The following is a 14,225-nucleotide window of genomic DNA, read 5'->3' on the forward strand; positions in this document are numbered from 1 at the left end:
CTTGGCAGTTTTATTCCAGATCTATACCGCCTGCGCCGCCCATTACCCTATAACACCTTCTTTCTTTGTTTCTGTACCTCTTTCCCCGATATAGCTCGTCATGGGACCTCCCACTGAATCACTCTTTATCTGCCTCTGATCTCACGCATCCGTATCTCTGTGGTTCCGAGCCCTCTTCCCAAACCCAGGCTCTTCCATTAGGCGGTTCCCCAGCTAATATATTCATCGTGGATATACGGTGGCACTAGACCCGCTGGGCAAACGTACCCATACACTGGCTAATGATGGGGCGCCAATTGACTGACTAACCAACCTCGTTGTTCCAGCCGCTCGAGTCAGATAGAAAATGAGGCTGCACAGTATGCGTTCCATTTCGTCTGCCTATTCCCGGCTATCCGCCGATGGGGAGGGAGCTTTCATAACCCTAAGATCTGAGTGAATTCATTCAGGGTCTTAATGTCTAGCGGTCTATACAGGGCTGTCATTTAGCGGAATTGCACTTCCAACTGGCAGTCAAGCCATATGAGTTGACTCTACGTTGTCGTCCCATTTTCACACTAATCGTCTTATAGGGGCGTCGAGCTTGGAGCTCGAGGTCACCTACTAAAGGTTTTCCTGGGCGCCCCTCTAAACAGGCCCGCTTCAATCGATATTCTAGTCCCAGTCTATCATTGTAGTCACCAACTACTTACGCTACCGGCTGTGCGGGGTAGATGCCCGCACTGATTCGACGCAACTGTCCCGACTGCCTCGAACGTTACAGACCTGGGAATAAAAGACGATTTGGTGGTGGAAAGTAATATGTATTGTCCGTCTTTGCCTGGTTCAGCCGAGGTCTTGGTGGGGTCCTTGGGTCGCTTGTCCATGTCAACCGCCGTGGGTGCATCATGGATCAAGGGTGCATGATGACCGCATCCGCCCGAGTTTCACGAGTATGTAGGATGGGAGGACCAGCACTGTCATGATTGTGAAAAGGGGGCCAGTACTATCAATCCAGTTTTCATTCTGCCCTAAGTAACTGTGCACAAACCATACCATCACCGTTTCGGGAAACTCAGCGACGCGATCGCGTTGTTTGGGTTGAAAGGCAATGAACGACATTACCAAGCCCTCCTAGTAAGAAGCGCTTGTCGCTCGACCGTCACCGTCACGCACATACCAACTACTATCTACAACCCCACAAATATTAGCCCCCGCTGGCGCTCCTAACGGCAGGTCTAATCAAGCAATATCAGATGAGCGGGATCCACCTCGACAGTGGCAATGGTTCAAACCCACCGTCGAACAACAACGGACTGTCTGTCGATTCAATAACCCTGGGACAGCTCAAGAACTTTGGCGCAAATGGGCAGCAAAAGCCAAAGGTGCGCTTCGATCTGCCGAGTTGACCGTCGCTCTTAGGTTATTAAATCATCTATTCGGAATATAGCAATCTTGGTACGACTTCAAGTATGACGACGAGGACACAGTCATGAACGAGATCGAAGAGTTTTATTCGTACATTGAGATGTCCCAAGTAGCTGAAAACCTCAAGGCATGGGAAGGATGCTTCCCTTCTGGTATGTACCCTGTAATCTCACATCGCAAATCCCAGGCCCTTGATACATTCGCCAAACAGAATGGACAAAAGCCCCTTTGAACCAACGCAGATCGCATGCCGAACGCCTCCTCGAAGGCTTGGAACACCGAGACGCAGAGATACGCTTCACCAATGCCCGCCGTCTATTCTATGTGCTGCAAGGTTCGCATGGCTTCCATACCAATCCCCTCATTGCCAGCGCCTCGTTCATCTCATACCGCCAATAGGAACGTTTGCGGAGACGGTATCTCCGGAACACCAACTCCATTGGATATTCGAAAATGGCAAGCTAGTCAGGTCGGCGAACGGAATTAGCAACGTCGTGGAGGCTCTCAAGATCGCAGGGAGGAAACATGACTTGTTGAGGTACGTACCTTCACCCAAGCCGTCTTTAATACCATCAACCACGACTTGGATTCCCTAACCGTTGCCTCGTGCATTCAGTAACCTGTCCGACCAAGACGCCGCCCACTTCCATATTTCGGTTCAAGACAAGACGGATCTACTTGAGGAGGTATTGACCGAAATCTCGGTATACCTTGGAATGTTGTATCATCTCATCGAGGTGTTCAAAGGCCATGAGGACTTTGCCGACGAATTGAGTACGTCAATAAATCACCGTTGACGAACCTCGCTGATATTCCGCTTCAAGTGAGTTTGGACCCGCCTCTACCGGTCTATCTCTTCAATTTGGTCGCTGGACTAAGGGACAAGAGCGCAAAGGGGTATCCCATCAAGAAAGTACGCTACTTCAATCGTCCCAAGGATTGTTGTCACTGACCCACTGTATTGAAGCTTCTACTCGTTCTCTGGAAGACCCTTTTGGCATGCTGGGGTGGCATGAAAGACCACGAACGGGTGAAGAAAATCGCACGCGAGTTAGCCGGTTTGCCCAACTCTGAAGGACGTACGTACATTTAGCCGAGAACACCTGGCAGAGCCATCCCTCATCGCTAATACTTCCTCAGCGGATAAGATCAAATCCACCCCCTTGGACATCGAACAATTCCGACAAGAGACTGCCGTCAAGTACCCGACATTCACACCCCCTCCCCACCCTCCCCCATCACTAGCCGAAGCACCCATCGCTAAAACCGGCAACCCTGCGCTCCTCACAAAGCGCCTGTCTGAAGCCTACTCCCCCATCCCGATTCGGCATCATTACCACCATGACGAGCCTGATCATCTCCCTCACGGGCACCCCCACGCCCCTCCGCTAGGTCAGAGCAATTCCTCTTACTTCCGGGGCGGCGCGGGTCCCAGCGGACCTCAACCACAGCCAGCCACACCCGCTCCCTCTCCCCCTCCTTCTCCCAAACCCAAGAAACAACAGTACCAAACCGACCAAAACCGACCATTCTTGTTCCCCTTTTCCAAGCATCGGTTCGGCAAAGATGCGAAACTGGTACCGTTTGCGATTGAAGAGGCGGATAGGTTATTCAATAAACATATGTATGTCAGTTTGGCCTTGACCCAGATGTGGAGGACGAGGGAGGACTGTATGAGCTTTGAGAGTGGGTTGGAGAGGATGCCAGGGAGTGATAAGGAGAGGAGTTCGACTTATTTGGATGTGAGTTCACTTTTGACTCCTAAGTCATATTTGATTTGGTATCGATGTTTTATATTCGAAGGACGATGAGTCTGGGGAGCCACTTCCGGATTTGAAACTTCTGGATGAGAAGATTGAAGAGGCAATCGCCGCTATTGCCAAGGCAGAGACCGGACCGGAGCGTCGAAAAGCTATGGAGAGGAAGGAAGATTTGCTACGACTCAAGAGAGTTGAACAAATATATGTCAGTCCTTAATACTTCTCGTCAGGTAGTAAATGCTAACATCCCTACCCAGAGTTCTGTCCTCCCCGTTCTCTCTGGCTGGGTTCTTGTTCTCCTCAAACTCTTATTGGCGACGGTTTCCCCCAATGCCGGTGCCCTCCAACTCCCTCAGACGTCAACTTCGTCTGCCTTCCCTCCGCAGAACAGTGAGTTGGTCGATTCTTCTGAGAGATACCATTCAACTCATTTCCCTCCAGCTCCCGACCAAATGCCCCCTCAGCCCCCTCCGACCTTGGACGAGATTGATGTCATCCGCCATCGAGAGATTACTTCGAAGGCAGTTTCGGCGATCTTGTTGTTGGTCTTGAAGTGGTTCAAGGTGTCTCGTATGTGGATATACCACTCGCTCTTCCTCAATACGAAAACTAAGTAAGGTTTCCAGACGTCATGAAGTTCCACCACCTGGGCCAGCATCTTTTGGACACCAACTGTTTGCTGCTCATCTTGAAGATGTTCGGCTTGCAAGAGGTCGCTCAAACAGTAATATCCAAGGCTGATTCGCCAGAAAACAAGTCTGTGCACTATGCGTCAACTCAACGGGATCTAACTAAACGTTTTCCTTCAGCTTCTTCCGGTACTGTCTAACCAATCTCTCCAAGAACCCCCAGGTCCCCCGACCGGAAGACGAAATGATTAAACCTCCACGTCAAATCGTCACCAAGGTCGTCACTTTGCCTAACGGTGAGAAACACGAAGAGGAGATTGAGCAAGTCACCGAATATTCCTGGCGCAACTTCTTCTCTACGATCAACTTCGCCAAGATCATGCAGAAGTTGTCGAAAGGAAGGTCTCACAGGATATGGATGTTAGTGCAGTATAAGAGTTCGGCTGTGTTGAAGCGAGTCCTTCGGGTCAACCACCCCCTACTCCAACTTCATGTCTTGAAGCTCATCAAGAGTCAGGTTCCCTTCTGTGGTCGTAAATGGAGGCAAAGTGCGTATATTTCCTTTAACTTGTTGCTCCCCGTTATACCTCGGCTAACCATTCATCGTTACAGCTAACATGAAGGTTATCACCGCAATTTACCTTAATTGTAGACCCGATCTGCGAGACGAGTGGCTAACGGGAACCGAGCCAGATGATGCTAGTGACGCTCAGGTGAGGACCTCGCTACTAGAGATGGACGGTGTAGATTAACGCGACATGTAGGCCCAGGAGCACGCTCTTAGGCACCTTGTCAAATTCTGTGAGTAGTCTGGTATCTCGGTGGGTAACGGCGTACTCATCCCGTTTCCACTTTAGACAACAACAAACGCTACGGCCCCGTCCCAGCGAGCAACCAACATGGTGGAATGCACCGACGCACGGGCAGCACGTCCCACCACCTCGAAGGTCTCCAACCAGACCCCCAGCTCGCGAGCTTCATCCGTCCACACCCCGGGACACCCAATCTTGCCGACTCGGATGTCTTCCCTCCCTCGCGTTCCCAAGCCCCCAACCCGTCCATCTTCCTGCCCTACATGACGGAAGATATCGCATTTGAAGAGGAATATGAAGAATATCTCTCTGACCTCGGTCTGTCCGACGACCAGCAGTGCCAAGACGGCGGGGCGTTTGGATTCGGACAGGGAAGTGGTGGGGGTGCAAGTGGGACCGGGGAGAGGACGGGCGGGGGCACATCGGCATGGCATCGTCTCCCGGAGTACGTCGCTGAAATTACGGATAATATCAGTGACAGCGAGAGTATTGCATCTATCGGCGACTTGGGAGATGACTCGAGGTTGGACCCTTCCAAGGATGATCAAGAGACTGTGGACGAGAATCTGAACAACTGGGAGGTGGGACCATGTTTCCTGCTTTTTAAAATTAGCTTCCAACTCAGACTCTTCTCTACTTTTGCAGCACATGAGTCCGAAGACAATGGCTGCCTTGCCCAAGTCCCCCGCTGGTAGGAGAAGGTCGAGCTCAGGAGGCGGCCTGAGGCCTGTCATTCCCTTTGGATTGGATGATAGCAACCCTGTTGAGGATTTGGAAGATGACGATCTGGAAGAGTTGCCGATCCAGAGAGACCATACTGGACCGAGTGTCGACGAAGTTGAATATGCCTATGGGTGAGTGGTCCTAGGAATTTTCTTTTCGAAGTTGGAATGCTGACCGTGGTTTGTTCTCTGCTCCAGTGTTTAATCCCTGTTTAGAAAGCCATCTAGCGAGGGAACTGAGTATAATGACATAAGTAGAAAGCTGGTCTGTCTTTCTTTCCGTTTTCCAATAATATTGCTATCGGATTTTGTTAAATGAGAGGGATTGTAATAGTGCGTAAGCTGTTTTCGGTGGACAAACCCGTGCAATTCAGTGACACATTCACTCAGGTGGTGATACTGGCTAAGGGCATGGTGGCGCTTTTTGGGCATCCCACCGGTGGGGTTTAAAGGCACTTGGCAGGTGGGAGCCAGGGGATTGCCTTGCTGTTCTGAGAAATAGGTTTTGAAAAGCCGGCTTGCGGGTGGTGGGGAATATGGGAACCTTGGTCCCGGGCCCATAGCGACCACGGCCTTGGCAGGTGCAGAAGCTATTGCGATTCATGGCTGCGCGATGCTCGATTCAGCGGCCTTCATCCATGCTCGATACATACATTAGCACAGGCGAGGGCAAATTCATAAGTACGCTCGAATACTAAGAGTTCATCAAGGCCGGCGACTGGCAGTTGGGTGGGAGGAATGGCTCGATGGATGGCTATCGTCCAATATCCCTCTATTTAAGACCGAAGAAAGGTCTATAATCGTCCTAGACATCGAAAAAGCGCGAATCGGGCGCTGAAGAAGGGGAGGCCGCGATAGCCTTGAGGCAATCTGATTCTCTAGCGCCCTATCATCGATATTGCACGAGAAGCGGGGAAAGCAGAAACCATTAGGGAAGCCCTCTTTTCAACCCCTTTAGACTGGGTAAAACGATGTATAGGCATTGCAATAAGGCTGTCTAAGGCTGCAAGTGAAGGGTATTTGTCGCCGGAAAAAGGAGTTGCGATTGTTTGTACCGTCCGCCGTCTTGAGGATAAAGTTTGGACGGGTGGCTGCAGACAAAGGCAGACAAGCAAATACCCTCTCGGTTGCTTTTCCTCCTCGTACCTATCGTCATTGAGCTCGACGACGAGCGACACAAAATTATCTTTTTCAAAGCTATGAATTCAGCCCTATTCCAGAGGAATGGGGGGGTCCGTGCGCGTTCAACAGGTTTCCCACGTACCTGACATAAGCCTCGTTCGTTGATTCCTGCCCTTTGCCTTCCCTCAACCACCATCTCTGCCTTTAGCACGCCTCGTACTTGACCCAACTAGCCCACCAGCGACCTCGCCAACCCACAAATCACAACACCCATCTCAGAAAGTCCGGTACAACCACGAATTCCCAACGTAAACAATGTCCCAGCCAAACCAAGGCATGCAGCCCATGATGCAAGACCAGCAGGCAGCGCCCCCTCAGGAGCAGCCCAGCGGTAGCAACGGGAATTATTACCCTCAAGACAGCGATTTGACTGGTGGTCTTCCTATTAACCTCGATTCCCTTCGAGATGGACCACCAGGCAGCAAGCCTTTCTACCCCTACTCGACGCTCATTCGGTAAGTGCAGCGTGACGACTGCCAGCCACTGGTTCCCCAAAGGCTCACCGACCTTGAACCTACACAGATACGCCATCAAGGGCTCGCCCAACGGTAAGCTCCTGCTAGAGGACATTTACTATGCGATCGAGTCGAGAGTGAGTCGAATGGCCTGGTGATGGTTTATCCGTACTAATCGGCACAATACAGTTCCCCTACTTCAGAACTGCGCCAAGTGGTTGGAAGGTAAGCGACGGTTCTGTATATGTTGAGAGGATACAAGTCGTAGATGGATCCATTGGGCAAATATTTATATGAATCGCGTCGACGCGACGCGATGTTTTTATTTGCCTGCAGTTGTTTGTGGAAAGTTTGCGACGATTTCCTCTTCTCACATCCGTTTGTCACCGCCAAACTTCGGCTAACATCACATTTCTTTCTGCAGAACTCTGTCCGCCACAACCTCTCCCTCAACCCATGCTTCGAGAAAGTTCCCCGTCCCCTCACCGACCGTGGGAAAGGCTCTTATTGGACCGTCAACGAGAACGTTGACCCACGGACGGGCGTCCATCGGATTCGGAAAAAGAAAAACAAGAAGCGTGGTTCCTCTGAGCCAGATGCGGAGTATCGTCCAGCTGAACAACCAGCCCAGCAACCGCCTCCTCCACCGCCTGCGCCACAGCATTTCGAAGACCCCCATGCTGCAGCGGCTGCTGCTGCCGCAGCCGGTGCTCACCCTCAGTTCGTCCCCCCTCCGACCATAGCGACGGACGATGCGAACGCGAGCAGACAGCCACCTGCGCCATATCCGCCCGCATACCCTCCGTAAGTTGGCCACGTTCCCTCTTTCCGTCAAGCACTCATACGATTCTAGTTACAGTCCTCTCACGTTTGATCCCAGCTTCCCCATGATGGGCATGCGATTCCCGCCCGTTGCTGGTCCTGTGCCTATATCGCCTGACGAGAGCTTCGAGGTCGACGAACATGGAAACATTAATTGGAGACTGGCCTGGCTGAAGGAAATCGGACATCTCCAACAGGTTACTCAGGAACAGGAGAAGGCTGGCGCTGATCAGGAGTGGTATCGAATGATGCTCTTCCGCGTCCGGACTGCACTCATGCCTCCCCCAATCAACCCTGAGATGATGCATGGGATGGTTCCACAGATTCCACCGCCAAACCCTGCCGATCTTCAGCAGCAGACTCCTCAGCCCGCAGCACCCCAACAGCCTTAACAGAGATCGTCTCATTTATTCTATAATCTCTTTTTCATTCTTCGACCACTTGTTGTGACCATATTCCCTTTACCATACTGTATTCGCCTTATGATTTGTACCCTTCCTTGTGGCCTAGGCTTTCGTAGGTTATCCTGATTCAAGCGGACGACTGTTGGCCAGCATTTCTGTATCTTCCTGGCATCTGTAGTACGATGCCATGACCAATAATATGAATTTCACGATTTCCGATGTTCCCTACTAGATAAGCTGAGAATGCAAGATAGGGGATTCGGTTCGGGTGAGACTCCGAAAGTGGACGGGCCGAACGGCGAGGCCGTCAGGTGATGTCACTTGTGCGAGAATTATTAATTGGTTTGGATTTTATTTTAATTAGTGTGTTGTCTCTTTACGCTCTATCTCTATCTCTCCAAATCCTCCCATGGCACCTACAGCAGTCTACACTCAAAAGGACTCCCCGTCGTCGTCCCAGCCGTCGTCCAAAGGCCCCGCTTTGGCCATTGGCTCTCTAGAGACGGCCCAAGACGGCAAATACCAATCCTTAATCACGGAACTGGAGGCGACGAGACAGGTCGATAAGCTTCTCCTCGATAGGCTGGTCGATGGAGGTGGGTATCAAATTCTATCGATTTCGAACGCGAAACTGACTGTCCCAACTTTAGCAACCACCCTGGAACCTTCAAAGTACAACTCGGTGCACGTAACCCTGGCCAGTTCCGATTACCAATCTCTTCAAGAGTCGACCCTACGCTCGTTGTTGACCCAGTTGTTGACGGGTTTGACGCCACTTGGGACCCTACACCTGCTCAATCTGACCGATGGACTAAAGACGTTGCCCAGTGAGCTAACGCTTTCAGGGTTTTTGGTTCTCTCCGCTGCAGGCGAGAACCCGGGCGACTCTATTGTTGCCCAGAAACCTGCGCACGCCATTGGTGCATCTGTTTCCCTCAAGAAACGCGGCAGTGCTACCACTACGTCGACCACCGCCTTTGTCACGACTACTACGACTACCTCTACCTCGACGACGACTGCTACGGTTACTTCTGCTCCATCAGTCCCATTGTTGCTCCGTAAACGAGGGGACCCGGCAAAGAAGAAGGCCTTGTGGGCCCTCACCACCGACGCTTCTGCTTCCCCTTCAACTAAAATTGACGCGGATGCACTCCTCACCGCAGAAGACAAAGCCCGTCCAGTACCCACATGCGCCCCCGTCGACCGTAGCGCTCCTCGGCGGAAGAAGGCATGCAAGAACTGTTCGTGCGGTCTCGCCGAGCTCGAAGAGGAGGAAAAGAGAAATGCGCCAGTTGTGGTGATTGACTCTAGCATAGACGGCGAAGGTGGTGCAAAGGCAGTGGACAAGGCAGAACGGGAGAGGCTGCTCGAAGCGGCCAAGAACGCCCCAAAGGCCACCAGCAGTTGCGGGAGCTGTTTCCTTGGGGATGCGTTCAGGTGCGCTGGGTGCCCGTACCTTGGTGCGTTCTGTTTACTTTGGGTCAGCGTTGGAACCTTTACTGAATATGGTCTCATGGTCTTTTTTTGTTCGCGTGTGACAGGTCTGCCTGCGTTCAAGCCTGGGGAAAAGGTGGAGATTGATTTCGGGATGGACGACTTCTAAGCGAGCGAATTCTCGGCCTAAGGAAATGGGGTTCGTTTCGGTGCAATGAAGTCGAGGAATGAAACAATGGAGGCGTGTAGGGGACCTTTTACTCAAGCCGTTAGCCGCGTTTTCTTGGTTTAGGGCATGCCGTCTAGTCCTTTATGGATCTAGAACACTCGGAAAGCGGACCACAAGATATCTTCCACTCGAAACACCCTGGGGTTTCCCCCAATTACACCTATCTCAGCCCGTCGGCTGTACATAAACGCTACTCACTCACCGTTGGGACCTTTCCCTTTATTGGAACCTCACACCCGGTTTTACTCATAGTCGCTTCATGTTGTTGCTTGCTTGCTCGTGTTCCCGTGCTTACCACTACTGAATGGATTATGTCGTCTTGTGTTCAAGGTGGCGTCGTAAACCATTCGAAACTAGGGCCTGTAGTTCAATGTGACCTATTCTGTCGTATTTTCGTTTCTGTCCTGTCGCTTTACATTCGTTACTATAGCCCTCGGAAGGAGACTATCCTCCCGTTAAATGACACGTTCTCTTTTTTTTCCTCGTCGTTTTCTTGTATTATTACCATTTAGATAGGTATTTATGTTATTGAATTGCGGTCTTGACTGAACCGCCGAGCGCTTTCCGGCCACAGGGACTCGCGTGCATGTTTTTACAAGGTGTCGGACAACGGTGGGGATGGAAGGATGACTGTTATCTGATAAGAATGTTTGGAACTTCATCCGTGGTCGGAGATGTGTGAAGTTGTGATGGTGGCGAAAGTCCAAAATTCTTCCCAGCCGCTTTTTCCTTGACACATTGTCCACCTGGACCACCGACGACACAACTTCGTTTCGTGGAGATCGGTAGAGTGATAATGTACCATTGAAATCTAAACATTTGTGAGTGTGTTCTTTTGGCAGGGAGAGGATTCAAGGTTTGGCTCATTGTTCTCCCGTACCAGCAGCGATTTTCTTTTGCTTCCGCTGCCCATTAGCGCTTTTTCTGGTGTGACGTTATCGTTATCGCTTGCAGTCTTCGTGAGGCGCTCGTTGAAGAGAGCAAATTCGACACCAGGTAAAACCTTCAACCAGATACTTGCCTTCCAAATTCCAAATCAAACGCTACTATGGAAGATCCTCAGCCTTCCACCTCCCAAATCACCGCTACAGACGAACCTTCGTCCTCGTCTCCAGCTTTCCGAAATGCTACGCAGCCGACTCTCTGCTCTCTCTGTCCCCCGTCCTCCCGCCAACCAACCAAATACACCTGCCCGCGCTGTCGCACCAAAACTTGCTCAGCCCCTTGTTCCAAAAGGCACAAGCAAGAAACGGGATGCTCGGGTGAACGAAATAAAGCTGAATATGTGAGCATGAAGGATTATGGCTGGGGGGCGATGATGAGTGACTATACGTTTCTGGAGGAGGTTGGGCGGAAGGTAAAGGAAGTTGGGAAGGAGATTGTTGGAGGCGGCTACATGCATTCGTCTATCGGGAAGGAGGGAGGATTCGGTGCGGGCATGAGAGGCAAAGATGGAATGAGAGGACATCCGAGAGGAAGGGGGAGGGGAGGGGGAAATGGGAAGACAAAGAGAGATATTTTCAAAATGCAGATGGAGGTTAGAGATATCGAAGTCGATTTATTACCCCTTGGGATGAAGAGGAGGAAAATGAACCAATCGAGTTGGGATTTCAAGTGTGTATATTCCCTCTATTTCTATTTACCTAGGCTAAGTTTGCGGTATAGAAACCAAACTGGACTCGTGACGCTTGAATTCAAATTCCATGCACCACGAGACCCTCTACTTCCCAAGCCATCTACACCGGAGCCCCCGCTCGCACTTGTAACACACAGAAATAGACTAGACCAGCCACTTCTCGCCATCCTCCAGTCCCTCGCCAAGGACCGTTCCAAGAAGGAATCTTTGAAAGGGAAACCAACGCAGAATCCTTCGTCGTCGTCTTCACCAGAATGGCTTATGTCCATGCTCGTGCCGAGCGAAGATGACCCAGAAGGCTTCACACAACCCAAATGTGTTATGCGAGCTCCAACCGACCCTGTCCTCATCCTCCAAAGCCTCAAAGAGGAGGCGGAGGAAAAGGATAGGAAGTACGCTTCCGATCTTGGAAAGACACTATCAGCGCAACTAGACGCTTATTCGAGGAGGCAACACGCATGGAGCCATCATACACCTGCTTCCTCGACGGCTGAAAAATCAACACCAGCTACCAATAACGCTCTTAAACGCAGGAAGGGCGAACTCTCATTCAAATTCCCAAAAGTATTCTACAACATCGACCTTAATCAACCCCTCTCCCAGTCGCTCAAGTACACCTCCTTCGTGGAGTTCCCGACAATAGAAGTTTTCGAAGAAGGGGACGAGCGGTTCGGAGGGGTAATGTTTGTTGATCCCCAGGATAGCGCGAAAGGGAGCTACTCAGCGGCAGCTTTGAAAGCAGCGGCGAGGGAACGACAAGAGCAGCAGCAACCGCAGGCGAAGAGACGAAAGTTGGATCCGAAGGTGGGGAGGCAGAGGTTGAAGGGCTTGATTGGCGACTATGGAAGCAGCAGCAGTGACGGTGAAGGCGGAGAAGAGAACGTCGAGGAGGGCTCTCGAACAAAGAGGGCGAACGTTGCAGCACTGGTTGCAGAATATACCGCTAGCGATGACGAAGGAGATGAAGTCGCACCTCCCACACCTGCCTCTAGCGACGATAAGGCGCCACACGGCGATGTTGCGATGATAGATGACGATGAACTCGGCGACGAAGACGCGGAGGGAGAGGACGACGACGAGTTGGACCCCGCTGCACTTCTGGAACTCGTTCGCAAGGTGAAGGGAGAACAATGGGCGAAGGACCAAGAAAACATGGAGGACGATGTTTTGGACTGGGAAGGGTCCGATGCAGATGCTGAGGGTGAGCCGGACGACGAAGACTATTAGGGCTTCGGTGGTGCGGCTTGCGGTGGGTACCCGAGGCGATTGACCGCCGGGAAGCGGTTAGATAGACCCTCCAGTTCGTAGATAGATACATGCAAGCCGCTGTTATCGAAATATATTCCACGCACGCGCATTTGGGCGTTTTCGATTCCCAAAAAGGTATAGGTGTGGCGCGATTTGCAGAAAATAGGGGCTATTTCACGTGGTACGGCGGATTTTGACGTGTCGGGGCTCGGCGGTGGTGGGGTAACACAAGCTTTGTACTCGAACACTCATCCACCCATTCTCCTTCTCCTCGCCGTTGGCTTGTCTGCAACGGCGCTTACGACCCATAACTTACGACGACTCCTGGACCCTTGTTGGCCGTCATCAACTAACACGCGACGGCTTGTTTGTGTTCAACCGGCGACACAACATACATTGCACCATTGAAGGGAGCAATCACCGACTTGACTTTGAATAACTCTTAAAAGTCAAACAACATTGAATATGGGCCTTACACTATCGACGTTCTTTCAGTCTCTGTCATCGCTGGTTCGATGGAGCAAGGACAAAGACGTGCGGATTCTAATGTTGGGTTTGGACTCGGCGGGAAAGGTGAGTTGTCTTGCATTTATCAGTGCAAGCCAACAGGAACTGACGTTGATGGCCCGTTGGGTTAGACGACAATTCTATACCGGTTACAGGTTAGTCGCAAATGCTTTTGATCCTGTATTGAGGATGATTTGCTGACCGTCGTTGGTAGATCGGAGAAGTAGTGTCAACAATTCCAAGTGCGTTTCGAACCTGCGATGTCAGACTTTCAGTTAAGCATGAATCTACACAATAGCGATTGGATTCAATGTCGAAACCGTTGAATACAAAAACATCAAGTTCCAAGTATGGGATCTGGGTGGACAATCAAGTATTCGGTACGTCTCCACCCCCTCTTGTTATTCCACAATCGCTCCAACTTGAGGGCTCATATCCGACCCACCGCCAGGCCATATTGGAGATGCTACTTCCCCAACACCTCCGCCATAATCTACGTTATCGATTCCTCAGACCACGCCCGTCTCACAACTTCCCGCACCGAGCTCCTCACCATGCTTTCAGAAGAAGAACTCAAAGGCGTGCCGCTCCTTGTCTTCTGCAATAAACAGGACGTTGAGGGTGCTTTAAAGCCTGAGGAGATCAGTGAACAGTTGGGGTTGGCGGGAGGCGAGAAATCGAGGCCATGGAGTGTGAGAGGAAGCTGTGCGACCAAGGGCGAGGGCTTGGAGGACGGGCTGGATTGGTAAGTGTTTTCTCTTGCGATATGACGCGATATTCGTCTCGTATTGTTGTTGACCGACACCTGTAGGCTTGTTAATGCTATCACTGAAAAGTGATAGTCTTTATGATCCTAGGTCATTGCAGACTCTTTGATACCACGCCCAGTATTCACTATCACCATTTCCTCGCTGGGAGTGACCACATTACTTATAACTATTCGGAATCGTACACTTTGACGGGGCCCATTTATACCTT

The 14,225-nt window shown here is 51.2% G+C and overlaps 5 protein-coding genes across 5 annotated transcripts; all 5 read left to right on the forward strand.

Moving 5' to 3' along the window:
• Positions 1-1,235: 1,235 nt before the first annotated feature.
• On the forward strand, positions 1,236-5,646 carry CC1G_00049 (hypothetical protein; the record flags this gene model as incomplete). The annotated part of the gene is made up of 18 exons (XM_001836861.2): positions 1,236-1,364; positions 1,430-1,559; positions 1,619-1,741; positions 1,807-1,945; positions 2,024-2,181; positions 2,232-2,320; positions 2,375-2,486; positions 2,548-3,149; positions 3,211-3,372; positions 3,425-3,557; positions 3,609-3,737; positions 3,794-3,923; positions 3,977-4,344; positions 4,409-4,509; positions 4,561-4,597; positions 4,654-5,189; positions 5,254-5,462; positions 5,529-5,646. 18 exons carry the CDS (start codon positions 1,236-1,238, stop codon positions 5,533-5,535), a joined length of 3,294 nt encoding a protein of 1,097 aa, XP_001836913.1. The 3' UTR covers positions 5,536-5,646.
• A 1,121-nt stretch (positions 5,647-6,767) lies between these two features.
• Positions 6,768-8,181, forward strand: CC1G_00050 (hypothetical protein; the record flags this gene model as incomplete). Its single annotated transcript, XM_001836862.2, has 5 exons — positions 6,768-6,967; positions 7,035-7,104; positions 7,157-7,192; positions 7,392-7,771; positions 7,827-8,181. 5 exons carry the CDS (start codon positions 6,768-6,770, stop codon positions 8,179-8,181), a joined length of 1,041 nt encoding a protein of 346 aa, XP_001836914.2.
• A 386-nt stretch (positions 8,182-8,567) lies between these two features.
• Positions 8,568-10,398, forward strand: CC1G_00051 (anamorsin domain-containing protein). The gene is made up of 3 exons (XM_001836863.2): positions 8,568-8,789; positions 8,844-9,653; positions 9,735-10,398. Exons 1-3 carry the CDS (start codon positions 8,603-8,605, stop codon positions 9,794-9,796), a joined length of 1,059 nt encoding a protein of 352 aa, XP_001836915.1. The 5' UTR covers positions 8,568-8,602; the 3' UTR covers positions 9,797-10,398.
• Positions 10,399-10,904: 506 nt separating this feature from the next.
• On the forward strand, positions 10,905-12,719 carry CC1G_00052 (hypothetical protein; the record flags this gene model as incomplete). Its single annotated transcript, XM_001836864.2, has 2 exons — positions 10,905-11,470; positions 11,522-12,719. The coding sequence occupies 2 exons, from the start codon at positions 10,905-10,907 to the stop codon at positions 12,717-12,719; spliced, it is 1,764 nt and encodes a 587-aa protein (XP_001836916.2).
• Positions 12,720-13,205: 486 nt separating this feature from the next.
• On the forward strand, positions 13,206-14,086 carry CC1G_00053 (small monomeric GTPase; the record flags this gene model as incomplete). The annotated part of the gene is made up of 6 exons (XM_001836865.1): positions 13,206-13,313; positions 13,379-13,402; positions 13,462-13,489; positions 13,546-13,627; positions 13,699-13,992; positions 14,059-14,086. 6 exons carry the CDS (start codon positions 13,206-13,208, stop codon positions 14,084-14,086), a joined length of 564 nt encoding a protein of 187 aa, XP_001836917.1.
• Positions 14,087-14,225: the final 139 nt, after the last annotated feature.

The sequence above is a fragment of the Coprinopsis cinerea genome (assembly GCF_000182895.1).
Source record: "Coprinopsis cinerea okayama7#130 chromosome 5 map unlocalized cont3.5, whole genome shotgun sequence".
In the NCBI taxonomy this organism is placed as follows: domain Eukaryota; kingdom Fungi; phylum Basidiomycota; class Agaricomycetes; order Agaricales; family Psathyrellaceae; genus Coprinopsis; species Coprinopsis cinerea.

Excerpts from the sequence above, each read along its gene's own strand:
- CC1G_00051 (XM_001836863.2), top strand. The coding sequence starts at position 8,603 with ATGGCACCTACAGCAGTCTACACTCAAAAGGACTCCCCGTCGTCGTCC. Across the intron at positions 8,790-8,843 it reads CGATAGGCTGGTCGATGGAG|CAACCACCCTGGAACCTTCA; the intron begins GTGGGTATCAAA and ends TCCCAACTTTAG. Across the intron at positions 9,654-9,734 it reads CGCTGGGTGCCCGTACCTTG|GTCTGCCTGCGTTCAAGCCT; the intron begins GTGCGTTCTGTT and ends CGCGTGTGACAG.